The sequence below is a fragment of the Gopherus evgoodei genome, chromosome 11 (genome assembly GCF_007399415.2).
Source record: "Gopherus evgoodei ecotype Sinaloan lineage chromosome 11, rGopEvg1_v1.p, whole genome shotgun sequence".
Lineage (NCBI taxonomy): Eukaryota > Metazoa > Chordata > Testudines > Testudinidae > Gopherus > Gopherus evgoodei.
In genome coordinates, this window is record NC_044332.1 from 9,696 (window position 1) to 36,815 (window position 27,120).

General features: G+C 46.5%; 2 protein-coding genes across 8 annotated transcripts in view; one reads left to right on the forward strand and one right to left on the reverse strand.

Moving 5' to 3' along the window:
* Positions 1 to 24,127, forward strand: LOC115659565 (cyclin-F-like). Of its 3 annotated transcripts, none has more exons than XM_030579900.1 (17): positions 1 to 252; positions 4,123 to 4,277; positions 4,766 to 4,872; positions 5,701 to 5,768; positions 6,309 to 6,502; positions 7,078 to 7,131; positions 7,836 to 7,940; positions 8,434 to 8,511; positions 8,969 to 9,120; positions 9,658 to 9,822; positions 10,665 to 10,788; positions 11,269 to 11,449; positions 11,906 to 11,993; positions 12,653 to 12,752; positions 13,052 to 13,182; positions 13,618 to 13,787; positions 23,994 to 24,127. In XM_030579900.1, exons 1-17 carry the CDS (start codon positions 240 to 242, stop codon positions 24,020 to 24,022), a joined length of 1,914 nt encoding a protein of 637 aa, XP_030435760.1. In that variant the 5' UTR covers positions 1 to 239; the 3' UTR covers positions 24,023 to 24,127. The 3 variants fall into 3 exon arrangements, with proteins under 3 accessions (XP_030435760.1, XP_030435758.1, XP_030435759.1); XM_030579898.1 differs by lacking the exon at positions 23,994 to 24,127 and adding an exon at positions 14,556 to 16,470 and having other exon boundaries at positions 4 to 252; XM_030579899.1 differs by lacking the exons at positions 1 to 252; positions 4,123 to 4,277; positions 23,994 to 24,127 and adding exons at positions 4,294 to 4,407; positions 14,556 to 16,470.
* The window catches only part of LOC115659566 (inactive serine/threonine-protein kinase VRK3-like), a 16,101-nt gene continuing 6,005 nt past the window's right edge, over positions 17,025 to 27,120 (reverse strand). For 3 of the 5 annotated variants that reach the window (XM_030579902.1, XM_030579903.1, XM_030579901.1), the window contains exons 6-14: positions 25,947 to 26,013; positions 25,029 to 25,113; positions 24,137 to 24,239; positions 23,429 to 23,521; positions 22,898 to 23,030; positions 21,845 to 21,965; positions 21,429 to 21,487; positions 20,638 to 20,786; positions 18,935 to 19,322 (exon numbers count right to left, since the gene is read on the reverse strand). In XM_030579902.1, coding sequence (XP_030435762.1) covers positions 20,638 to 20,786; positions 21,429 to 21,487; positions 21,845 to 21,965; positions 22,898 to 23,030; positions 23,429 to 23,521; positions 24,137 to 24,239; positions 25,029 to 25,113; positions 25,947 to 26,013 — 810 coding nt within the window. In that variant the 3' untranslated portion in view covers positions 18,935 to 19,322. Of the gene's footprint in view, positions 17,253 to 18,934; positions 19,323 to 20,026; positions 20,128 to 20,637; positions 20,787 to 21,428; positions 21,488 to 21,844; positions 21,966 to 22,897; positions 23,031 to 23,428; positions 23,522 to 24,136; positions 24,240 to 25,028; positions 25,114 to 25,946; positions 26,014 to 27,120 lie in introns of those variants that run through there. The other 2 variants (XR_004002589.1, XM_030579904.1) reach the window with 2 other exon arrangements.

Sequence of the window (27,120 nt, forward strand, 5' to 3'; positions counted from 1 at the left end):
CGGATCCTGTGCGGAGCCTCCCGCTCGCTCTTTCCCTGACCCGCACTGATACCGGAGAGCGGGGGCTCAACGGATGGGGGCGGGGCCCAGTTGGAGCCCCGCCCCTCCCCCTCTTTCTCCGCCCCTGGCCCTGGGGCCGGGACCTGGGCTCATTTGGACCCGGCCGGCTCGCGGGCGCAGTGGTGGTTGGTGGCAGCTCGGCTCCCTGGGGACTCGAACCGCAGCGCGGAGGGGCAGGAATGAAAGTGGGCGGTGAGCGTCTTCCACGCCCCTGGGCAGGTTGGGGCCTCTAGGGGGAGTTGGGGGGTCCCTCTGCGTGGCGGGGTTCCTCTGTGGTGAGTGTAGGGGGATGGGGCCCCGCAGGGGGAGTGGGGTCCCTCTGCGGTGGGGGGGCAGGGCCCCGCAGGGGGAGTGGGGTCCCTCTGCGGTGGGGTCCTACAGGAGGTGGGTTGCCAGCCAGTGGTTAGGGGGCTCCAGCTCCTGTTTTGGCAGAACTCAATACTCATGTGGGCTTTGGGGAGGGTTAAGGCCACGGCGGGGACTTTGTCGGCTTGGTTGTCTGACTTCTGGTGGGGATTCCTTGGGACGGGTAATGCTCCCTCTTTGCTGGATGATCCTCTAAGCCTCAGATGCTAAATGTTCAGACCTGACACATGAGGGCTGTGAAATGACTGAAATACCCCTGCCAGGATCCTATCAACTCCCCCCACATCAGATGGTCTTCAGCCCCTGAAACCTCCCCTTCCATTTTCCTCAGACGGTATCTGGCAGTGGCACCTACTAATTTTCCTTTTTATTTCTCCCCCTGTGTTCAGAGGGTGTGTTTTAGATTTTATTTTTAAATTCCAAAGAGAGAGCCCCACTGGTTTAGGCGGGTGGATTTAAAAATCAACCGAGCCTATAGTGGGACAGGACCTGCCTGCAGGGGGAGGGGACTCACTCGGGGCTCCTGTTGGGCACCCAGGACATTAGAAAAGAGCTACCAGTCTTATCTTGGCCACTTCGGGTTTCTCATCGAGGCAGAGCCTTTAACATAAATTATAAAGTAAGGTTATAATTATTAAATAGAGAAGAGGCTGCAGACTTTTCAGGTGGCAGATGAGATTTTTGCTTCAGAAAGGCAGGGTGTTTGAATGAATGAAATGTAAATTATTGAAATATACACTCTACAAAATTCCCTCATCAAAAGGAGAGATTTTAATAAAAATACTTGAAAAATTAATTCAAAATGAAAGATTTTGGATATTTCAGGCTGGTCACAGGACTAGAAATCAAGCTGCAAGATTGCAGTTTACTACATTAAATAGAAGTCTCCTTTTATCAAGGTTTGATTTTTTTGCCATGACAGTAAAATCTAAACTTGAAATATGACATCTAAGCAACCCCTCAACTCTTTCATGTCCAAATATCAGTCTAGTTGTTTAATGTAATAATAGCTTACATTTCTGGAGTTCCTTTTATCATGCAGGATACCAAAATGCTTTACAAACTGCAGTATTCATTGCTAATTTATTATGGCTTTCTCTGGGTTGGGGATAGCAGCTAACTGGCACATTTATGGAGGGAAAAGAGAGCATGTATGGCCTAAGCCGGCATGGGGGCAAGCTCCCCTACTTCTACAAAAGTACTATAATGACTCATGTTCAGAGCAGACAAAACTTGCTTTTTTATGGTCTGTTCATAGTAAATTGCTTGGCATTCTGCCTATTTAAGATCACCTAATGAATTTTTTTTGGCAAAAACTATAAATGGGTTTTTGGCAAAACTATAAATGATTTTTTAAATTACACTTTCTGCATTAATGGGAAAGAATTTGAATACTTCGCCCAAGTTTAATATGTTCTGGTTCTATGCGGTATGTAGCACTAGCAGACCTGCTTCTAAAATACACTATCTTTGCTTGCCGAATGTACTTTGGAATGCATCAGTTACTTAATCAGTACCTGAATTTAAAATAAGAGAAATGTAGCTTATGTACACAATGTAGATATGTTTGTAGTATATGGCGTCATTTTAAAGTATAGCCATCCTAATATAAATTCTGGGCTACTAAAGCTGTACTGTCCGCCATCTAGTCTTGCTTCAATTTCCTGGGCTGTTCAGTCAGTTTCAGTTCTGAATACAGGCTTAATTGGCATGCCAGTCTAGAGATGCAATGCCTCTTACATTGCAGTAGTTCTCTTGCTGAAATTGGAGGTAGGGGGGAAAGGAACACCTATAAGAATAATAGTCTGGTGATTTGTGCATGTCAAAATTGCCCTTAATTACATGGATATAGTCTTTTAGTCAAAGGTAACTAATAGGTAAGCCAAGGGCTATCAGGGGAGAATGGGGCATTGAGTTAGAATAGTAGCTCATTTCATTGTTGATCCTGGAAACTCCAAAGGATGCATATTCATTTTGGCATAAAAGGGTATTCTAGGTGGCCTGTTGCTTTTTTTGCCTACACAGATACCTATACACTTGCACTGGGAAATAACCAGTTGTGGGGACTGTCTTTAGCTTAGCTGTTGCCCGTGGCCCTATAATTAAAAATGATCAAGTCCCTGCAGCTGCTTGGCTTGTTTTCTTTATTTAATTTCACGTATGATTTGTTTGTGGTTTGGTACATTTATTATATTATCTCCCTGACTTTTATTATTCTGTAAATTTACATTTATTTTAAAACATTTTTTTAATACCATGGATTGGAAATTAACTATAGAACAGAAGACAAGGAAAATCATTAATTCCTGCAAGTGGAATATCACTGGGGTCCTTAGTGGAACCCATATTTTTCATGACTGATCTAGAAGAAAACCCAGCTAAATTAGACTTCCCAGCTAAACTATCATTATATAAAAAGACCTACAAACTGGATTTGAAAAATACACCTGACATCGCCAAGCAGGAAATGTTCCATGGCAAGAAGAACAGCCCTAATCCATCAATTTGCAGAAAAGTGGGGGGATATGTGTGTTTTTTCTAGTCTTTATGGCAGCAAAGATAACTTACCAAATGTGACACAGTGCAGAGCAAACAGACTGCTCCATCACTTGCTTTGTCTGCTGGTCAGAGCCCTATCAAGTAGCAGCAGAATGAAACTGGCAAGTCTCTGGTCCCTGCTGCTCTTCAGAGTGGGCAGCAGTGAAATTGACAAGATTCATGTCGTTTTCACTCGGCTGTTGCTTAGCAAAGCTCTGAGCAGCAGCCAGGGCAGGTGCTGGGGCTGTTTGCTGGGGAGGAAAATCCAGAAAGAAAGCTGTGTGATGGTGAGGGATCCCTGTCATGTAGTTCAGGGCTTAAGGTGAGAGAAATCCTTTTCCCTTCTAGCAGGTCAAGGTGTTTCAAATTTCTGACACCTGCTATTCAGACTGATGCAAAAGATGCAATTCCTGAGCAGAATCCAGGGCCAGCATCTCAATAGAAATCCGAACACCTTGCCCTTCCCAGCAAGTGGGAGCACTACTGGGCTTCTCACTAGAGTATTGCCCCTGAATTTCTCTAGTGAGCCCTCTGTCTCTATCATTCGCTTTTGTCTCTGCCTCTAGTTAACTTAGTCCTTTGGCTAGCAGGTGCAGGGTGCACTTTCCTGTCCCTCCTTAGGAGGAGCAAGTAAGGGAACAGAATATATCTAGAACAGACACTAGTCTAAATATCACAAGGAACCAATGCATGAAGGAAGGACTTGAATCTCTGAAGATGGTATTTCAAGGAGCAGTGACAGGAGGCTATGGAAAGGGATAGGAAAATATTGACAGGAAAAAAAATTAAGGCAACTGGCTACATCACTGATGTTATTCCAGCACATGAAATACTGCATGAATGGTAATCGCATATGGAGTGATCTCTTCTGACCCTGTCAATTTAACTATTTTTACTTTAGTTGGTTAGTGATCCCATTTTATACATGACTGTGCAATTGAATTGCTATCGTATCAAAGCCTACAATTCTTTTTACTTTCCATTTCATTGAAGAAACAACATAACTTGTCCTGCAGTAGAGCAGGCTCAGTAACACCAATCATTTTCACGTTAATATGTGGACCTGTATTCTTTACAGCTGTTGTCTTTTGTCCTGAAATTTCAATTTGATAGTGCTCTTTCACTAACTGAGATGTCTGGGCTTTTTGTTTTTTCTAGTAATCCACTGTAGATGTTCCAGGTGTTTTTCTTTCCCTTCAAAACGAAGGGTAAGAAAACGGCCTCGAGTCCTGACGTTACTGAGTCTCCCTGAAGATGTTCTGTTTCATGTTCTGAAAGGCCTTCCTGCTGAGGATATCCTCTCCATCCGAGCTGTGAGTCTGCTAACCCACTTCACTCCTGTAACGGGATGGGGTTTACCTGTCAGTGTGATGCCCTGGCTCCCAATGGCATGACTGGACACGGGGAAGGCTGGATCCTCATGGCAGAGCAAATCTAACTATTGTATGTATTCTTTCAGTTTTCCGTCAGATCTCTGCCATCGTGGTAGCCGTTTTGTTGCTAAACCTCTCAAGATTGAGGATTAGCAGCAGTATTTGAGTGTTTTGTTTAAATTTTCCAGAGGGAGCTATCCTGACAAATCATTCTGACTAAACAGTTTGGTTCAGTTAAGGATGCTTATCTTATTTTCCAAAATTGATTTTTCTCTAATCTAATTAATGATTGTAAATAAAGTGGAACAATAGTTGTACAAAAATCTACAGGTGCCATGTTAATATGGCTATAACAGTAGACCACAAGAGCGATTTTTTGGTGGATCCCTATATGTTGTAGTAATATACTTCTGTATTTTTCCCCCTAGGTGCACTCGCATCTTAAATACCTTGTAGATAATCACGCTAGTGTTTGGGCATGTGCAAATTTTCAAGAAGTATGGCCTTCTCCAAACAATCTGAAGATGTTTGAAAGGTAATGTATACGAATCTAGGCACGGTCTATGCATTAGGGGGGATATTCAAAGGTGCAGAGGAAAAGCTAGGTACCCATTTCCTATTAACTTTCCGTGAGAGTTGGACAACTAACTGCCTTTGAAAATCTCCCCCTTAATGTGATGAGGAGCACATTTCAGATTGGAACTGTCTTGTTAAGTGGAACAGGAGGCCATAGTTATATTTGGAGTGTAAATGGATGCTGTGTCTACCAAGTGCTTTACAGTCCCCTGATGGAATGTATTGCTACTGCTTCTCCCAGATATTTATGTTTCAGTATAAATGTATAAGCCAGAAATGTGGACCGAAAGGCTGCACAATTGTGTTTTTAAAGTATTTTTAAGACTAATATTTGGACTCTTTCCATATTTCAAAATAGGGTGACCAGACAGCAAATGCGAAAAATCGGGACAGAGCTGTGGGTAACAGGAGCCTATATAAGAGAGAGATCGAAAAATCAAGACTGTCCCTATAAAATCAGGACATCTGGGCACCCTATTTCAAAATGAGTTTAAAAACCTAAAGTTGCAAACAAACTGTACTTTGAAAGAATAAAGACACTCTATCTGAAAAAGATGTGTATGGGTGTTGGCAAAGGCAAAACATAAGAACTGAATCTGTCTAGTGCCTGTGTAACCATCCTGTGTGCTTCAGAGGTGCAAGTTCTGAATTCTTCAGGTGCATTCTGGAGCTGTGTCCATCTAGTAGAAATGAACATGGAAGCAAGGTCTCCTGCTGCACTGGAATCTTCAGATGATTCAGATGCCCACAGATTAAATCTGAGTTACCTTTTTGTACTCTTATTTAGGGCTGCTGAAAGGGGTAACTTTGAAGCTGCTGTGAAGCTGGGCATAGCATACCTGTACAACGAAGGCTGTAAGTGTGAAAGCATGTGCTGTGGAGAAGATGGGAAATGATGGTCGAGGGTATAGTTCTATTTAAAAGAACAAAGAGATTTTTATAGTGAAGCCTGATCAATAAGCTTGGATTCTTTTTATTGGCCATGTGCCAATCTATATCCCTAGTATTTTATGGATGTTTGGATTTTTTCTGCCTGTGTAATAAGATTGTTAAACACAAAAACAGACTGTTTTTCCCTCCTCACTTCTGAGAATGTGGCAAGGTCTCGCTAATGGATTCCACTCCTAGCTGAAATGTGGATGTGTCTAAATCACACAGTTAGCAGGTCTTGAAGTTAGGCTTTGGAAGCCTGTAGTCAAATTTGGTTGTCATTTTGCCTGTCAAAAGCTTCACACTGAATCAAGCAGAGGCACTATTCCAACCTTCTTCTGCAACCTGTTACCATTTCTTTGAAACCATCCTGCTAACTGTTGTGCTGTGGCCTTATTAAATTCCAGGCAGATATTATTCATTAGCTTTTGTTCCCTCTTTAAAGCATCCGTTTCACTTATTCAGTATCCATCTCCGATGAGGGTCGTGCAGAAGTGAATGGGTTAAAGGCATCTCATTTCTTCAGCCTGACGGAGCGTCTGAATGTCTGTGCAGCCCCCTTTATCTGGCTCTTTATTCGTCCCCCGTGGTCCGTGAGCGGGAGCTGTTGTAAAGCTGTAGTCTATGAGAGCCTCAAAGCAGAGTGTCAGTTACAGAAAGTAAGTGATGCTCTTTCTGTCAATGGCTTTAGGACAGGGCAGCACATCCAGGTGGGAGGGATAGCTCAGTGGTTTGAGCATTGGTCTGCTAAACCCAGGGTTGTGAGTTCAGTCCTTGAGGGGATCATGTAGGAATCTGGGGCAAAAATCTGTCTGGGGATTGGTCTGGCTTTGAGCAGGGGGTTGGACTAGATGACCTCCTGAGGTCCTTTCCAACTCTGATATTCTATGATCCACCAAGCAATTTGCACAATTACATTTCAGTTTCTCCAAGGAGTATCTTGTTCTCATGCCATTGATTTATAGCTCTTCAACCTTTGTTTAAAAATTAAAGTTAATACAGAGAAAAACTATATGTAGGAGAGACACTGCTTGGTAGCTGTCAAAGGATTGTACTGTGTTTGTTCTGCCAGATTAATTTCTATCTCAAAGGTGATGAAATATTGAGGGGGGAGGAGATGAGTGCTCCATGAAAGGCCAAGGGCAAACAAAGCTCTAACCTGGGACTATTTTGAAAGTGTCTCTCATTTTTTGGTTCTCTTTAATAATGTGCAGTTTTAAAACTCTTTTTTTAGGCCCAGAAAGGCTCTATTCTCCACTGCTTGGCTAAGGTTTTAAGTCTCTTTGAGGTGAGTAGTGTTCATTTCCCACTAATGGCTTTGGGAATTCTGAAGGTACAATTTTACAATGCAAATTTCCCGTGACTTTTCAAATGATAGATGAGTTGCGTTATTATCTTATGTGAGATCAAACCAATTGTTCTTGGTTTACCCCTGTGTGAAAGTCTGTGATGGCCTTTTCTGTTTAAAGGGAATGTGTCAATTTGAAATCTAATTAAGCGTCAGTGTGGATCAAATCCTGGGCCATGTTTTCTGCTGGAGTAAACTTGTGCAGCTCTGACTTCAATGGAACTGTGCCAGTTTACATCAGCTGAGAATCTGCCTCCATGTTTTTTAAAAAATGAGTTGAAAGTAGTTTTAGCTACTAGGCCTGCTTGTTGTGCTTGCAGTATGGAAAGCCAGGTAACATCCTTTTGAGACCTGTCACACTGGGTACCAAAAAAAGGGAAATGCTGGCCACCAGGAAGCCTAAATTGCTTTTGACTACCTGAAGAAAGCTGCAAAGTAACTCCTAAGCCAGGGTCTCCAAAGGACAGTGCCAGTGGTCCAGGAAACCATCTTGAACATTTGAAGGATGCTCCCGATGGTAATGGATTGATTCTGTACTGTAGTTTTCAATCTGAGGATGTTCTGTACCACTTGGCATCTCTGGGATTTGTGTGCCCATCTGACTGGGTATGCACCATATATAACATTTGACCTTTTATTTTCAGGATGAAGAAAAAAGGAAAGAAGCCCTTGAAATGTTTGAAGAGTCTTCGAAGCAGGGTTGCCTAAATAGCTCCTACCTCCTCTGGGAAAGTAACAGAAGAGCTGCTGTGAGTACATTTGGCTCTTAAAATGATCTTTTTACCTCTATTACAGTGGCACCAAGAGTCCCCAATCAAAAATATAGCTCTGTTGTGTTGAGTGCTGTATATACATCCAGCAGCAAACAGCTTGCAGTCTAAAGAGACAAGATGGATAAATGGTGACAGAGGAAATAGTATCCCCATTTTACAGATTGGAAAAATAAACACAGAGAGGCTAAGTGACTTGCCCAAAGTCACACTGGAAGTCACTGGCGCAACTGAGAATTGAACTCTGATCTCTTTAGTCCCTGTCCAATTCCTTCAACCCAGGATCATCCTTAAGAGAAAGAGACTGACTGTTGTGTGAGGATTTTCCCACAAACAGCAGAAGAGATAGGAGAAGTGATGCCTTTGGATAGTAGGAGTACTCCAGCCTTAACAGACATTGAACCAAATGGTTATTGTCCCTGGATAAAAGGGGCAATGCCTTCTTAATGCTGTTCATATTCCTTTTCTCTAGATGTCAGATCCCGGCAGATACCTTCAGAGCCTCAGGAAACTAAGGGATTATGCAGCAAAGGGTTGCTGGGAAGCCCAGGTAAGGCTTCTACTAGTGACACCAAGACATTGTTTTTTGCATGCCCCTGTCCATACTGGCATAGAAAGACATGGGAATGTTCTTAAACGTGGATCCAGTGGCTGGCCATTAGGAACAGCAGCTAAAACTCTTCTCAGAAAACACTTAAATGTACTCTGCAAAGTAAACTCTTCTGAAAATACTGCACTTGCACAAAGAAACCTGAGCAAGGGCTCATCTTTAGTAAGCAATGTCCCAAAATCCTGCACATGTATTGTGTATCATAGTTCTGTCAGTTTTGAAAAATAACTGTTCTTAATGTCTCTGGAGTGAGTCCCATAAGATAGGTTTCACTGTATTTTGAATGTGAAAATGACATGAACTGAAATCCTGGGAGAACTCAAATTTTGTTTCTCTGTCCACATGGAAAATAGCTCACTTAATATTTTACATTTCCCCTCTTGTCTGCCTGCTGTAGATATCTTTAGCCAAAGCTTGTGGGAATGGAAACCAGCTAGGATTAGAAGCAAAAGCCTCCAATGAGATGGTGTCTCAGCTCTTCCAGACTTCCCTTTCTGTCAGAAAGCAAAGCATCTTCACTGTGCAGAAGGGAATGAACGAAACAATGAGGTAAAGACAAACTCAGCAGCCAGGTCTTTGACAAAGAATTGTGTCTATGACATGGCAGGAAAGGCTGCTGTTTCCTTGTGCTTGTTGTAGTTCTGTCTGGGGTGAGATGTGACCTAAGTTCTTTGAAGAGTTATCATAGTTAGTTCTGGCACACAAGCAGTGAAGTGCAATGCAGAAAAGTTTGTACTTTGTGAACGTCACTAATTGCACAGTGTCCCTGGATAGATCCAGAATGAAAGTGATGCATATTTTAAGATCTCTTACTTGCAATCTTATTAATTTGCCAGTCTGCCTAAAAAACACCTACCATGATCCATCAGCCCACAGTTTGACTCAAGTATCTGCCCTATTACCTAGATGCAACAGGAAATTTCACTGAAGTCTTGTTTTGATGTTAAATGTTTTGTTAGCTAGTACCTTTTAACAGGATAGAAGACTTGATATGTGTGGAGAATCTCTGGTGTTATAGCTGTCACTTAGCACAGGTCTGGATGGCTCCTTACCTAGGGGATCATTTGACTTTTCTCTCGTATCTAGGTACATCCTGATTGACTGGCTGGTAGAAGTGGCCACCATGAAAGATTTTTCCAGCCTTTGTCTTCATATGACAGTGGGGTGCGTGGATCGGTACTTGAAGCTGAGACCTGTATCCCGGGCTCGGCTCCAGCTTTTGGGAATCGCGTGCATGGTCATTTGTACACGGTGAGTTTTGATGACTGATGTGGGTCAGTGGCAGTGGTTATACAAACTCAGCATTTAGCTATTATGTTCTGCTTTCTCCACTGCAATAATAATAGAGCTAGAACTGGCCTTCCTTGTCCCTTTACACAGAGACTGCTCTGTGAATGTTGCCCTTAATATTTTCAAATGAGGTACAAAGTGGTGATGCTGCCACCTGAACACTTATATAAATGTGCTGGAGGGGCTGGAGCTCTCCATACATGAAGTGCTGTCTTCTGTGTAGAGTAGATCACTAGCCTAAGAAATCCTACTAGGAAGCAGATCAGCCCATCTGCCATAAGCAACTCAGAAAAGCAGATTTGTACCTTTGTCTGTGTTCATACGGTTTTAATAACAAGTCTTTGTGGCACAGAAGTATTGTGTTCCTGACCTAGTGTGTTTATGTGGGACTAATTCCACCACTTCTGCTATTTCAAAGGCTCCAGGGTTTAAACAGAGATGCTGCCAAACAGGAGACTAAATTCCAGGCACAAGGAATAGGTCTGGTTATTGGTTCTGCAGCCTTTCTGTGGGAATTACACCTGTGAAAACTGCTGCAGGATCTAGGCCTTCGAGTCAGTGATATGATAAAGATGCAGGCCCAGGTTAAAGGTGGCATTGACAGGGCATCGTCTTGTGGGAACACCTGACACTCTCAATATGACTCTACCTGGTATCTTCCTAAGCTGTACTAACTTCCCCTTCTCATTGCCTGTGCAGATGTCTCCATAGCATAGGATATCCATGGATATCTGCATGCAACCAAAACTGAGTGCATGTGGCTCTGCCTTGGGCCTGAGTGCTAACCATCTTTAATATTGCAGCTTCATCAGCAAAGAGATCTTGACAATACGGGAAGCTGTGTGGCTAACAGACAACACATACAAATATGAAGATCTAGTCCGGATGATGGGGGAGATCATCTCTGCCCTGGAAGGCAAGATAAGGGTAAGTTTGTAAAACCAGGGGGTGGGATGCTTACCACCTTGGGTCCTTTGCTAAGTCATGGAGAGTTGCTATACTCAGTGGTGAGATGCAGATCCTTCTGCTTCTCTGTAGACTAAGCATGTTGCTTTGGGTGTTTCTGGTTTCTGAACCAGTATCCTTTGCTGCTGTGACAGGTGATTGGGTTCTTAATTTGAGTGAGATGTTTGAGGATTGTTTTATGTAATTCTGTAGCCGCAAGTACTTGATGCGATTGCACTGTACAAAGTTAAATTTAACCCCCTTGCAACCAAGTCCAGAGATTTCATGTATTCCTGCCTTATTGTCTGGGAAACCTCTCGATACTACCAGTGTAATAAGAAGCCATCTTTTGTAATGAGCCTCCCTGAAAAGAGATGGTCACCTGGCAACAGTGCCATTCTGTGTTTGGCAAAACTCTTGACGCAATGGGCACCAAACTCTGTGTTCTCCCATATGCATTAGATTCCTACTATTGTGGATTACAAAGAAGTGCTACTGACTATAATTCCCCTGGAGAGAAGAACGCTTCACCTGTACAGCTTTATCTGTGAACTATCACTATTGAACACAGGTCTCTGTGTGTATTCTCCTGCCAATCTGGCTGCTGCAGCACTACTACTGGCTAAGATACTGCACAGGCAAGGTAAGAAACAGGCTGCTGCTAATCATTATTTCATAACTGGACCTGCAGGTTCTGCAATGTAGCACGTTCGTTCATGCTGTCCCTCTGGATAGTAATCTTTCTGCTTTAGCACCAAGGTATCTACTTGTGCCAGCTTACCTCAGTCATGTTAAAGATAACAAACACTTCACACAAGGATGGAGTGGGCTTGGCGCTTTTCCCCAGTAATTGCTTGAGTTCGACACAGCATTAGCACGAGACCTGGGTTTAAGAAATGCCCAAGGAATTTTTACTAGCAATACTACGGACTGGATTACACAGCTAGGAATCTCTAGTTCTGGCACCTGCAGCTGTTGTTGGAGCCTGAAAATTGATTCTGAATTTTGGATGGATTATCTGCTGGCATGATTTTATGTAGGATCTGCTTTTTCTGCAGTACAGAATTTTGGGTGCTAATGTATTTATTCCCTTCTCCAGCGCATCCTTGGAACAGCCAGCTGTCTGAATGTACTGGATTCTGCCTTGAAGATCTAATACCCTGTGTGCTGAGCCTACACCAAAAATGGTATAACCTTCAGACCCTTTCTGACTATTCTAAGCGGTGTGGGGGGAGTGTTTGGCATCCAGCTGTTACAGATCCGCAGCATGAATCTTAATGAAGTTTTGCTAATTAGTTACTGTCTCAGAACTCAGGAGGTGACATTGGAGAGAATATGCCTCACTCCCCACAACACGGGAGAGGTTGAGAGAACTATTGTTGTTGCTCCAATTCAGTACCAGCCCCAATATTCTCTGAATAGTGCCTCTTGGCTCTAGGGGGTATGCATCTCATTACCAGCAGTCTCAGCCTGCCAAGTCTCCCCTAATTCACAAGGCTGGGACTTGCTTGTCTGCAAATTCAGGAAGATCCCCAGCGGGGCTGGAAGCTCATCTCTGAAGGTGTCTCAAGACCCAGATCCCACTCCCCGCTATAAACCTGACCAAGTGGCAAGGAGAGGAAGGGGGGATGGTCCTTTAAGCTGTCTCAGAAGCCCAGCTACCAGTCCTGCTAGTCAGCTTCCCTGCTGATGAGGTGCAGCTGGTTTGTCACACCAGAACTGAAGGGAAACATCCTCCAGAGCCATAAAAGAAGGGAGGAATGTTTTTAGGTCAGCAAGTTCTATGAACTTTGTCCTTTCCAATGTGCTCTTGTAAGACCTGTGCTGTGATTTTCTTTCTTCCTAGTTTCCATGATGATGTCCCAAAGGATTATAGGCAGGTGGTGTTGACTGCTGTGAAACAACGATTTGAAGATGAGCGTTATGAAGAAATTGGCAAGGAAAAGGTGGGAAGTAGCCTTACTGTTCTGCTCTCCATTCTGTGGTGGCAGGCACCTTAAGCAGAGCGACCAGCGTAGTAGGCTATCCGGTACTCTGAAAAGTAACAGGCAGTTCAAATTAAAAATTCCAAAGGGGGAAAGTGAAGAGAGTGCAAGAAATGCAGTGGTGTTAGTGTCACTCACTTTGTGGGGATAGAAGTTGCACAGTTAGGCTGTAAATGCCAAGGAACAGTTCAAGACATATTGATCTTAAAGTATCGGGCATTTGGTTGTCGGGAGGGCACTAATGTGGTTGTCTTGTTTAGGTGATGAGTTACAGCCAGCTCTGTTCGCTGTTAGGAGTGAAACAGGAGGACCCTGAGCCCAGTTCCTTACACACAAGTGCTGAGGAAATTCAGACTTTCCTTAGCTCTCCCTCCGGAAAGAGAACTAAAAGGCAAGTAAAACTAAACTCTGTTCTGTGTACTCTCTCCTGTGTTTGCAGCCACTGGACCTGATAATTCAGTATGACGTTCACTCATGGGCATCTGATGGGGGTCTTTTGCCTCCCCAAAACATTTGTGTGCAAATCACTGAGTGGGATTTTAACCAACTTCCCTGCTCTGAGCTACTATTCTCTATTGACTCAATCAGTCCTTGCCCTAGTCAACTTAACTCTGCTTAGCCTCTTCCTCTGGATGGCTGGAAGGGAAAGTTTGGGTTTCATGCCACGGTGGGACTCGCTGACCAAACCAAATCACCAGTTGTATCTTTAGCATTTGCTGGAAGAGTTGATTGAGGCAAATGGGCAGAGACTAACCTGTTTTCTGATTCAGGATGACTTCCTCCATGTATATGCTGAGTGAGTAACCTCTGAGTTTCTCTGCAACAGGAGAAGGGAAGACAGCATTCAGGAAGACAGGGGCAGCTTTGTGACTACACCCACAGCTGAACTATCCACGCAGGAGGAGAGCCTTCTGGATAACTTCCTGGACTGGAGCTTGGACTCCTGCTCGGGTTATGAAGGAGATCAGGAAAGTGAAGGGGAGAGAGAGGGAGATGGTATGTAGTGTATTTTTCTTCTTTGATTACAATAGGGAGAAACCAAGTTTTCCCATCTGCAGTTTAACAAAGTCAGAAAAGTGCAAACTCTTTCAGAGCGCCAGCAGTCACTGAAGGAAGGTCCCTTTTCTGCTGTACCATGGTGATTATCTTTACACCACGGCCTGTAGCAGCAAAATGTTTCCTGACGATAGATGCCAAAATCTCCTTGTCCATTTGCAATGCTGCAAAATGTCTGGCTACAAGACTTGGAGAGCTCTTGCTCAATGGCTGCAGACTCTGGAATGCAGAAAATGGCAGATAGCACAGACAATTCTTAGTAATGCTGCTGTGAGGTAGTACTGCTACCAGATAGCACTGGGCACTTTGAATCACTTGATGAGTGAAGGAGAGTTCTCCTGGCTGCATATTAAGGGGTTTTGCTGCTGTCATAATCCAGGAAAAGCTATTGAAGGAATCTGGCTGCAGCCAGCCATGTGGTGGAGCACTGTCAACACTGCAGCCTCACCTGTTTATTAGTGCTGTGACTTAAAGCTTTTTATACCATGTCCCCTGTACAAACAACTATTAAAACATACCAGTGGAATGAGGAGGAGTCATCCCCACTTTACACAAGGGAGAAATCAGCGCTTGTGTGTTGACTTTCTCTAAAGCCACAGAGGAAATTAATCGCCCAGGATTAGAGCTCTTGAGTTCCTGGCTCTGACTGTGCTCTGACTACATTGCTGCTCAGGTAGATCCAAATCACTCTTCTATATCTTCCTTTAGTGACTGCTCCCAGTGGAGTCTTGGATGTAACTGTTGTCTATATGGATCCAGCAGAGCATTGCTGTCAGGATTCCAGTGATGAAGATAGCCTAGCGGTGGAATGGCCTGGACAGGATGTACCAGTGAGAAAGGCGGAGCAGCCAGATGCTGAGAAACAACGGCTTGCTGATCACTGTCAAAAAGAACCCACACTAGAAGCCACCTCAGGCTATTCCTCTGTCCACAGTGCCAGTCCTACTTCCTCTGTAGATGGCAGCTTTGGAGCACCGATCAAAACTACCTCAGCATTGTCTCTGGGCAGTGCCGTGAACAAAGGGCCATACCTGCCTCACTACTTGAAATCACATTTACAGTCTGTCTGCCCTAAGTCCAGTGAGGGCAAGTGTGAGAGAAGGCAAGTCAAACGGAAAAACGTGGCTGAGCATAGTGAAGAAGAGAGGATGAACTTGGGCTTCTTGAGCCTCTGATTTTGGTGCTGTTTACTTTCATTTCTGAGGGCTCCTAGAAACAGTATTTTGGTGTACTCTTGCAAAGAAGGTAACAAGTAATTGTCAGTGTCAGTAGCAGGGCCCCCCTCCCCCCCCAGTAAAAGATGGCCCATGCCAATCATGCTCTGCAAGCTCCATTTCATGCTTCTATGGCTTAGTGCTGAGCCACCTTGTTTCTTGGTAGCTGCTTTTTAAGAAGTTCCCCATAATCTGATCCTATACAAATTAAGAACCCCCTCTGGTCTCGAGCACATGTAAAGAAAACCTAGAACCCTTGTGTGCTACTCAAAGCCATCTTGATTTTACCCTGCAATGCATTGCCCAGGGGGTAGCTGATTCCTCTGCAGAGGAAGAAGGGGAAAAAATAAAACTCAGCTGCTATGACCTATTCTTCCCCATACACTGTCATAATCCAGGAAAAGCTCTTGAAGGAACCTGCCTGTAGCCAGCCATGTGGTGGAGCACTGTTAACACTGCAGCGTCTCCTGTTTTGTTTTATTAGTGCTGGCTGAAGACTCCCTTATCAGATTATTTGTGCCTGAAGCTAAGGCCAGGTGTTACCCCCACTTACGCTCTCTGGACATTAACTACACTGCTCTAGGGTATATTCTGGAGCCAAGCAAAGGGTGTTAGTGGTAAATGGGGATACTTACTTTAACAGATTGGAGCTTTTAAACATCCCTTCTCTGGGGCAGGCTCTGGGCCTTATTCTCCTTCCATTAGTCCTGCACTGCTGTAGCTCCAGTCAGCTCACTCATTTATACAGCTGTCAGTCAGGTCCTCCCTCTAGCTCCATGTGTTTTGCTCAAGTGAAGAACATCCCCATCTGTGCCTTACCACTTCACTGCCTTGTGCCTTTAGTTACAGCACTGGTGCAGTCTGCAAGAACTCAGTCCCAGTGTCATTGTTGTGTTCTGTCCATATTGCAGTTTGTCTTCCTTGCTATTCTTCCAAAATGGCCTCTAATAGACCCTGATTCTACTTTCATGTTTGAATTTACTTTGAACACTAGAACAGAGGCGGCAATGTAACAACCCTTCTCCATGAAGCCCTATTTGCTATTATCTTAGACACCTCTCCACGGCATCCCAGTCAGCAAGGAAGAGCTGGTGTCTTTCCCACAATACTGAATAAAGGATTCCTTTATGTAGTGTGTGGAAGCTGTACAAGAAAGCAAAAACCCTAAGAAGCTGAGGGACTAGAGGCTACTTTACCCATTGACTTAGTTGTTACAAGAGGGGCTGACCCTCTTGAACAGGTGGTGAGAATATACCATGGTACAAGACTTTTGGCAGCTGTTTGTCATGCTCAGAATCTGATAACACTGGAACTGTGCTGTTTACTTCCCTTTGTTTAGAAATTGGAGCAGAGACAATGACTGTTCACATACAGTGTAGCAACTTTTGTATAAAACAATCTTTTTTTTATGCTTGTCTCTGTTTTAAAAAAAACAGGCAGTGCTTGTGTCTGATAAAGGAGCTGATTGTAAAGGGAGAAAGTTGTTGAACAGTGACATGCCTTAAGCCACAGAAAGGTGAAGTGACTTACTCAGGGTGTTACAATGTCACTGGCAGGAGCCTCAAGTCTTGTCACCTGTTCCAAGTTACTAGATAAGGCTGTTGGTTATAGCTACCAGCTTGAGCATTTACAGGTTGAAAAGCAGCAGCTTATCAAGCAGGATGCTGTCATCACTTTCACAAGCTGGATTTGAGAATACTGCATCTGCAGGAGGCACATAACTTACAAAGCCTGGCTTCTTCCAGAGCTTGAGCTGCTCTCCTAGAACTAGCCTGATTGTTTGGCAGGTGGATCATAAAGCTGGACCACAGAGAAGCAGGGTTCCTAAGGTACTTTCCCTTTTCTGTCAAGGTGCAGTGGAACTGGTTCAGTTTCTAGTCTGCAACTGTAAATAACAGCACTCTCCTTGTGTAACAGCTAGTCATCTATAAGCCCCATGAACATCTGCAACAACTCCTGACTCTTATACTTCCTCTATAGTAACCCACTAAAGAAAAAAAATGCTACGCGTTGGAAATTATTGATCTGGCACAGGTTGACAAAGCAGGTGATTACACTGACTCAGGATGTAAAAACCTAGCTTTACACCCCCCCAGAAGCCCACCACCTCCATGGCAGTCACGTGTTTAAATACTTTTATGGATCTGGGCCAAAAGTCAGTAGCCAGGTGTTCTAAGGCTCTTCCAACCACCTAGACAAATGGGAAAACAAGTAGATTTTAGCATGTGGCTCTATCCCTGCAGAACATCAAAGCCTAGGCACTTTGTGTTAGCAATTCTGATCATAATGGGAAGCAGTGAATCAACTGAAGCCAGAAGTGGGGATTCTGACAGGTACTAAACTAGGATGGCCTTTTAAGGGCATTTGTTGTGTCCAGCTGCACCCAGCCTTGCAGCAGTTACACCAGTGGTTCTCAAACTTCTGTACCGCTGACCCCTTTCACATTGCAAGCCACTGAGTGCAATCCCCCTTATAAATTAAAAACACTTTTCAATATATTTAACACCATTATAAATGCTGGAGACAAAGCATGGTTTGGTATAGAGGCTGACAGCTTGTGACCCCCCCCATGTAATAACCTTGTGACCCCCTGAGGGTTCCTTACCCCCAGTTTGAGAACCCCTGAGTTACACTTACAAGCAGAAAGGCCACAACTTTGTTTTTTTTACTGATAGCTTAAGGGATGGTGGGAGATGTGACCTGCACACACTTCTACACAGGTGGCTTTCTTGTGGCCCTGTTAAATGCCTTTGGCTCCTTCCTCTCTAGGGAGTGAGGAAAAGCTTTTGACCCCAGATCTCATGGAGGCAGTAGCACTACGCTATATGTATTAGTTCTACTTAAGTCTTCAGGGCAGGGGACTGCTTTTGAAAGTAGCATTCACTGGAGACAATGACCCTGGCTCATGCTTGTAGGGCTTATAGCTGCATCAGTTGGTAGTGAGTTCACATAAGGAATTCCTAGCAGGGAAAATACAGACTAGAATTATACAAAATAATTTGCAGTTTATGGCTCAAAAGGAGCATTATGTCAGTGACTCTCACATGAAAATGGCATGTATCTGACCTCATGGAGAGCCAGCCTGCGTTGTTTCTGAGTAAGGGTAACAGCTTAAAGATAAATCTCAAACTGCATGAAAAACATAGCTTCCAGATCATCTCGAAGGGGTGTAGATGAACCCTAGCAAGGCTAACTGATTTGTTCAAGGTCACACAGCTAGTCAGGCAAATCCAGAAACTTTTCAGGCCTCTGCTCTTTCTTACTTGCCCATGTTTCCTCTTGTGTGGCTCCTGACCGTTTGCTCCCCTGTAACAATGTAACAAATTAAATCTCTCTAAAAAAATAAGGTAGCAAAGGCCAATCCTAGCAAGCTTCCCTACTGGGTCACAGCTGGTGCCTGGCTCCATCTTCCACAAGGCAGTAGCAATCCAGGCTTGGAGGAATGTTGGCTTGAGCAGAGGTTGAGGAAGGTTTTATTAACAGGGCCACTCTGCTGCAGGCCCCCAGGCCCTTGCTGCAGGAATCTTTACTCAGCTTATTGAACAGCAGGGAAATTTCATGACTCACACACTTGGTGCTTTGTATCATAACCGGCTACTACAATTTCCTTCCAATTAGTTTTCAGGGAAGACAACCTGGTCTAGTGGTTTGAGTATGAGGAGACAGGAGTTCTCTTTCCAGCTCTGCCACTGAGTTACTGCCTGTGAGCTTAGCCAAGTTACTTCACCTGTGTGCCTCCACTTCCTTGTCTGGACGCATGCCATCACTGGTAAAGTGCTTTGAGGTCTGATGAAAAGGTTGTACATGCCAAGTAGGGTTATTTAAATAAAGAGCCTACATGCCCTGGATCAACATAGAAAACAGAGCCTTGGGATCCATCCACAAAGCGTTTATTACAAAACAAACAGTGTTTATTAGGCAGGATACAAACATTTAAAACCCCTGATTTCTTTTCCCTTCACCGGGCTCAGCGTGTCAGTATGGCAACGCTCCCAGTTGCTAGGTAGTTGCAAACAGTGGTTGGGGCAGCCATCTGCCAAGCAGGAGTTTAGTCTTCACATTAGCTGGAGCTCATTAAGCTACAGCACTGGCTCAGAAGTCAGCTTTCTAAAAATCACTGTAAAAGCCCTAAAAACAATCCCTATAAACTCCCAAGGAAGTCTAGAACAGGTGTGTAATGAAGGACAGCAGGAGCTGGCTGCCCCAGAGCAGGGCCCTTCCAATAGGTTAAACCTCTCACAGTTTGTCAGTTTCTTGAGATCTGAAAAGCCACAAAGAAGAACATAAATCGGGATGGCGCATGTGCCAGTGCCGTTGGCAGTGCCACCTGGAGCCAATTTACTTAGGGCTGACTCTAAGCTGAGACAAGGGCCCAGTCTCTATGTGAATTGGTTAGATTGTGCTAGGGCTGAATTTGGTTCAATACCTTGGTGGCTACCAACAAATATTACAGCCTCCAAGATGGGAGAGACATTTTAGCCAGCAGATTTAGTGGACTTGACCAGCCGTGTGCTGCCTGATCTAGCAGGAACACATCCTCTACCCACCTTAGATCCCAAGGTGATGGACACCACAGAGAGACCTAAGGGCAGAAGCAGGGCTGGGCCTGCTGATATGCGCTTAGACTAGCCATGGGAGCCCCTGAAGGTGGCAAGTTGTCAGAACTCAGCAAAACTAGGGCTACACCTCGCCTCCAAGGAGGGAACAGAGCGAGTGTTCACTGCTCAGTCAGCGTCCCTGAGAAAGTGGAGCTCTAGGAGCCTGCTTCGAAGGACGAGCGTGGTGTGAGGCTGGGCAGCTCTCTCTCCTAAAGGCTGTGCACATCTTCATTCCTCCTGCCCCTTACCCAGAAAGGGCTCTTACTCAACAGTCTGTCTGCGAGCTGCAGGGACGCAGAGAGAGGCAAAGCCAATTTGGCCAGGTTAGGCACATTTGGCATCAAAGAACAGTGCTACAAATTCTGACCTTGCTCCAGCCTTTGGGAACAGCAAGCCAGCCAACCAGCTCCCCTTGTACTGAAAAGTGACCCTCAGGACATCTTAACCATTTCAGAACTGCTGAGTTGCCTGATGACGATAAATGAGAACAGTGTTAGGGAGAGAGACCGGAGGCCAGCATGTGAGGCTCCCCAGCTGTGAGGAAGCAGGGTGGGACATCACTCTTCCTGACAGGAAGCACTATTCCCTGCTGCCAAAAATTTTCCTTGAACCCACATGCATGTTCTCCACAAGACCCAGCACCCATTCTCAACACAACTGGAGATGGGAAGGAAACTGATCACAAAGAGGTGGGAGGGAAGGCTGAGGAATGGAAAATGAGCATCCTTGGTGCTCTAAGGGTTAACACAAGCCCCACTGGAGCAGTCAAAGTCCCTTCAGCCCTCCTTCTAGATCTTCACACCCAGCGCAGAGAGAAGCCTCCTCCCTGCTTACCATGTTAGACTCATGTGCGGAGGGAAGATCAGATAACAAGGCCATGGTCACCACTGCCAGCTGAAGTACCATATTCCATTATTCCTGCGGTGGGGGCATGACTGTGCGTCCCCCAACCTGCAACCCCCCTAGGAAACGCCTTACCTAAGGCACCACCTTGAGGTCCACTGAGTCATAAGCTGAAGCTCTCTTCATCTCCAGCGGCTTCCCCAAGAGCTTTCGCAGTGCCTCGTAGTCTGGCTCCTCTTCAAAGGCCAAGGCCATTGCTTGCTGCAGGTAGTTGTGCAGAGCATCTGCAAAGTGGTACAGACACTCACAGGAATGACTGTGGTTCTCCAGAGCAGCAGCCCCAGCACTCACTCCCTGCATTGCTAAGCCAGATGCTAAACAACACTTCCACAGGGGCTTTTCCCACCAGACCCCTCCTCTGCACTGACAGAGGAACTCAAGTCCAGAGAGGGAAGCACCTTGCCCAAGGTCATCCATTGAGTCAGCAGCAGAACCAGGACTAGAACCAAGGTCTCCCTGTTCCCGCTCACTTGCTTTAACCCCTAGCCAGCATCCCACTGTAGCAAGGCTCAGAATCACCACCTCATGCTGCATGGACGCTGATGCAGGGGCATACAGGTCATCCTCATTCCAGCAGAGCAAGGAGAAAAACTGGATCCATGGGGGAGCCTGAGAGCTGGCTATGTCACCCCACACAGATATCAGGGATCTTTCTGGAGCTCCCTGGACAGCTCTCACAGTCAAGGCTACTAGTTCACGAGCAGACTGGCACTGCAGCAAAGGGTTTAGAATGACTATGGTCAGACACAGCCCGTCAGCTGAGACTGCATGAGGGACACAGCCCAGTTTCTAGCTTCAGTGAACAATCAGCCCTCACACACAGCGACCCACTAGATCCCGCAGCCACACTCAGTACAAGTCCATACCTGGAATCGGTTTTCGGCCGAAGCACAGTCGCAGAAGCCCGACCACATCCATTTGGTACCTGCAGCATTTAGCACACGCACAACGCCATTAAACAAGAAAGGGACTGAGCACCTGAACAAACTGCCCCCAGCGATGAGGACTGGTGAAAGCGGTTCAAATGACCAGCTCAGCTCACACCCTCCAGGCCGTTTTGCCCACACAGTGATTTCAGGGTGGGTCCTGCTCCCACTGCAGTCAAGAGGAGTTTGGCCAGCTACTTCCATGGGAAGCAGCACTTACAGTCACAGATTTCAGACACTCCAAGATCTGCACCAAGGCTATTGAGTCCCCCATTAGTTCTGAATCCCCTTCCCTCACTGCTTTCCTCCCAGGGCTCCCCAGAATGGTAGGCAGGGTCCCCAACCCCAGGGCTCACCTCTCTTTCTGCTCCATGACCTTGTGCACATCAGCCAGGTCATCAGTCCAGGGCAGGAAGCCACACAGCCACTTCACCATGCAGTAGCCCAGAGACTGTAGGTCACTCCGGCGAGATGGTCCTGATGGCAGAGTGAGAAAAAGCCAGCAGCTCAGGAAACACAGTGAGAAAAGCAGAGTTTGGGAGTAATATACAAAAAGGCCTGGTTCAAGGGGGTCCCTCCCCCCAGGGGGACAGTATAGAACTGAGCTCTGGAAAGCATAAGGTTGAACAGCAGGAAACATTTCCTAGTAGAGTGGCCTAGTAGTTTGTCAGGATTCCTGGGTTCTCTTTCCAGCTCAGCCACCAATTCACGGCAACTTTGAGAGGGCCTCTTCACCAATTTGTGCCTCAGCTCTTCTTTGAGTGATGGTCCCAACTGTATTACACATACACAGCACACACCTGGAGTCACAGAATCTGAAGTAGTGTCTGTTGGTCCACACATGCGCCCTGACTCGCCTTATGTTTCTGCCTGAGGTGCTAAAGGGTGGGGCGAACTGGCCAACCATGTCTCCAGTTCCTTCTCACTGCTGTGTGGTCCAGGTCAGAAACTCCAATGTCCTCCTCTCTAATGAGCAGGTTGAGCACTTCATCTCCACAAGCATCTCATGGAGATGGCCATGAGACCACAACTGGACCCAGACTGGGAACCCCCCCCCCGCCCTCTACATTGGCCTGTATCAGCAAGGAATGCACTCTACCAAGCTTTACAGATACCCATTAAACCAGCACCCACTGTCTTGAATTTCCACTCCCCTCCATGGCCGGGTTACCACAACCTTGCATGGGATGGAAACATTCTCCCACAATGTCACGCTCCTGCCTGAGTCATGCGGCGACTGCAGAAGGAGGAGGAAGCAGCAGGTTGACCAGAGAGGAAGCTGTTACTAACAACTAATGGAAGAATAGTGAGGGGGAAGGAGACAGGCGGAGGGAGTCCCAGACAAGCAGGGATGGTCAGGGAGGAGAGCTGTCACAGCCTCGTCAACCCATCAGGGACTGTGGTCTCACCAGCTCCCCTGTGCCCATCCAGGCTGATGAACTCAATGGTGCCCTCGTGAGGAGTCCTGCTGCCTTGACACTGAGCCACGTGCTTTCCTCCCGGGCAGTATCGGAATGCAAAGCAGTAACCCGCCAGGGTGACCTAGAAGAGAGAGAAAGAGACTGTGAAATATCTTCCTGGGCGACCGCGCAAGGGGAAGGAGGAGAGCGCTGCTGCTCTGGGAGAACCAGGGAGCCCCTCACCTCCCAGTGTCCCCTTTCCAGGTTTTGTGATCCTCCCTCCTCCAAGATTCCACCCCTTCTCCCTACACCACCCCTTAAGATGCAAAGACTGAAGGGAGCCCAAAATCCTTTCCCTGGGAGGTGAACACATGGGATACAGTAATCCTTGCAATCCCACACACAGCACCTGCTATGGGGCTGCACTGACACAGGGTGCAGCCAGGAATCAACCCTCCCCTCCATAAGAGAATGCTCTGGCTAGGGCATTGCCCCACTTCTCCTGCTACTCTTTCTGCTCCTGCAGTTCTCATTTCCTACCTCTGCGAGGTCGTCTGGGTTCACATAGATGTTCTCTGCTGTGACGTCCCCATGCACATACTCGTTTCCATGGATGTATTCCAGAGAGTCTAGCTAGGGGCAGAACAAGAGATATCAGACCCTCACACAGCCCTCTTGGCAGCTGGGAGACTAAGGAGCAGGCTAACTGCACAGCCTCTTCCACTCTGCTCTTCCATGTTGGGAGGCACTTGAGAAATTCAGGGGGGCCCCATTCACTCTGTCTCCCAATTTCCTTGGGGTAGAACATTAACAGACCCACAAGTTCATCACCAACAGCCCCAGCCAGCCCCATGCCCTAGTACCATGTTACACTATTCAGAGATCAGAGACTGGAGCCCTGCTCAGGCTGCTATACCTGATCTTCAAAGGTGCTTAGCAAAAGTTGCTCTTTCCCATTGACTTCAGTGGGATTTGTGGGTGCTCAGTGCTTCAGAAAGTCTGGCCCTCAGGAAGTTACTCTAGTAAGTTTGACCAGTTTCACTTAGCACTTTTGTGCATGTGTTTAGAAAGTAAGTGATGATGTTTCCCTAACATTCCTCTGCAGGCCATGCACTAAGCAGCAGCTGCACATGAATCACCCATGACGCACTGGTCCCAACCCTGGCCTGCACTGGAACTAGCATCCTTGCAAAGGCCAGAGAGAATCCAGCTCTGAACAACTCCCAGAAGCATTGGCCTGCCACATACCACCCTGATGGCGATCTGGAAAACCGGTTTCTCCGTCAGTAGGTTTGTGCCATCGCCCAGGATTGACTGAACAGTTCGCCCTAACTCAGGGAACACCAGAAACCTGTGAGAGAGGAGAGAAGAGCACGTTGCACTTGGTCAGCACCTGTCATGGGAAGGTCTCAAAGCTTATTTGGGTGCTCAGCTACCAGTCTTAACCTGAATTGGTTTCCCTTTCTCTCTAGTTTAACAAAGGCACAGCTTCCCTTGTATTTGACAACAGAACCTGTTTGTGGAGGGGAAAGGGAGAGATGCTGGCAAGTCAGCATCCCCTCTGAAGTACTATTGACAGATTACCACGTTCCCCTCCACACAGAGCCCACAGGCAAAGACAGTCAAGATGCCAGGTGAGGGAGAAGGGACAGCAGGAAGGAGGATTCCTGGGAAGAGGAGGTGGAAGAGAGAGAAGTCACTATGTGCACAGGGAGCGGGAGAGTGTTCCGAGCAACAGGAAAGAAGATCCAAAAGCAAGAGTGGAAGAAGGGGATGAAGGAAGAGGCTGGGAGAGAGAATGGCAGGAAGCAGACAGCAGCGGGGTAGCACTCTGATGCAGGTCAGCACTGCAGGAGGACAAGAGGACTTTATCTGCTACAGTCTGGAGAGATTAACTGGGAGGAGAGACAAGGAGACCCAGGAAGCTGGGGTTACAGTAATCAGATGAGAGACGGCCAATGCATAGACAATGGGTCAGTAGCTGAGGGGAGAAAGAAAAGGGTGGTATTGTGAGGGAGAAGCGAGAGGCTGCAGCAAGAGCCTGGCAGTGGGGAGCGAGGAGATAAAGAGAACAGTGGATTCCTGGGCAGGAGGGAACTCCCCAGCTGTCCCTATCTGGCAGCTCGCAGACCTGCCTTACCTGTAGTTACTCTCATGGAGTCCAAAGCCAATGCAATTTGGAATCCCCAGCAAGGGCACCGAGTGCATCCTCTTCCACTTATCCACTAGGAGGGAGACAACAGAACAGATGGGCACAGATTTCCCATGCTGCTGGCTAAGGAACTCTGCAAACAGTGAGGGCACCCACCCAGCGCCTTTCCTTCCCCCGCAAATACAGACCCTCTGCGCTGGGCAATCGAGAGTTCAAGGCTCATCCTGTCACCTGAGCCGCCCCCATAAAAGCCAGCGTAGCAGGCAACCAGATGTGATACTAAAAGCTCTGTGGGAATCAGTGGCAGGCAGCAAGAGTTACAGGAAGGGTTGGATGAGGGGAGGGAGAGAGAGGTGTGGGGATGCCAGATCCAGGCCAGGGAAAGGGGAGAGTGTGGGATGCTACAGCCCAAAGTACTCTGAGAAGGGGAATGGCATGGAGACCTATGTCCCACATATAAGGGTGGTTGGAATCACAAAGGGGCAGGTTTGACCTGGATCCCTACTCCTTCTGCTGCCCAGGCCCCAGACTTCATGCCCTGGCTTAGCTAGCTGGACAGAGAGCAGTCTGCACAACCAGGGTTAATGGCACAGCCATGGGATGGGCTCGTCAACCCCAGAGGGGTCAGGGTGCAGAGTTAAATAGCTGTCAGTGACAGAGACAACTCTTCAGCAGGGGAACCCCGCTGAGCGCAGCTGGGAATGAGAAGGTGCTTCCCAGACACCCTGAGGTTTCCTGCTCCTGGGACAGTCATTTCTAAACACTCTGGTTAGCACTCAACATTCTTTGAGGCATAGGTCAGCCAATGATCTGAGTCACCTGAGTCTAGACTTTGGAGTGTCTCCTAACAGATGCACAGGGAGGACCTGCAGGTTGGGAACCCAACCATCCAGGAATGGCACTTACCTGTGATTTTCTTTGCTGCTCGCTGCAGGAAGATCTGCTCATTGTAGATCCTGCCATCTTTGGCGTCCTGAGGGTTGGGAGGAGAGAGAGATGAAGCTGCACTGTTTTACATTCAGTAATGTGCTGCATCAGTATCACCACCATGTCCACTTACTAGGGAGCATGCGAGCGTAAGAATCCTGCCCTAGCCCTTCTCACCTATGGATCTCACATTGCTGCACTGAGGGGTCTAAGGAGAGGGGGAGTCACCCAGCAGGTCAGTGGCAGAGCTAAGAACAAAACATGGTCTCCTGCCCCATCTACTGAACCACACCACCTCCCACTATCAATACAGCACAGCTAACCCAAGCACGGGAAGGTCTCAGGACAGACAGCTCAAGTGCTACTGCTCAGTACTCTGTGCAGGTACCTAAGTGCCCCAGAGAATGAAGACAGCCCTCTAAACTGGTCAGAACTGTGTGATCCTGCAGCTCTTTCTGGGGTAGGAGCCTTCCAACGGAGGAGCTTACTGAAGTTTGGTTTTATGAGTTACCTCAGGCCATTCAGGGCTGGTGGAATGAGCCAGGTGACAGCCTTGAAGGTGAAACTATTTGTCCACAGCAGGTGCATGGCCATATCAGATAACATGGGAATTCTAATAACGGGCTGCACTGAACCCCTAAAGGCCACTCCCTCTGTAGTTCAGCTTGCCAAGAAGTACCAGAAATCTGGCAACAAAGCTTGTTCTTATGCCACTTCCTGCCCCTGAGAAGCTGCATCCAAATGTCTGGGTGCTGTACTGAGCTCCAAACCCTCTGGGGTTCCCAGAACGCCTTCTTACACACTAGCATGTGTCTGTCCACACACATTTGGTATTGCTCTTTTGTAACTGCAGTTCCCTAATGGCTTGAACGTATTATCCAGAAGCTGCAGAATGCCACATGCTAGCTTAGGAGAGACATCACGGAGTGGGAGAGATGACAATTTCAGATCCACTGGCCCAGTTTGATATCATTAGCCCCACCCAATGGGGCCAGTAGTGCTGTAAATTGGCAGCTGGCAGGTGGTGCAGATTAACAAACTGCAGAATTCTTTCAGTACTTCCTGACCTAGAGTATTTTGGCTGGTGGAACATGTACAGAACCTATCCGCTTTCTAAACCCTCAACACCCACCACTGAGACCTTGCGTTCATG

Excerpts from the sequence above, each read along its gene's own strand:
- LOC115659565 (XM_030579898.1), top strand. Across the intron at positions 8,512-8,968 it reads AGGGTTGCTGGGAAGCCCAG|ATATCTTTAGCCAAAGCTTG; the intron begins GTAAGGCTTCTA and ends TGCCTGCTGTAG. Across the intron at positions 11,450-11,905 it reads TAAGATACTGCACAGGCAAG|CGCATCCTTGGAACAGCCAG; the intron begins GTAAGAAACAGG and ends TCCCTTCTCCAG.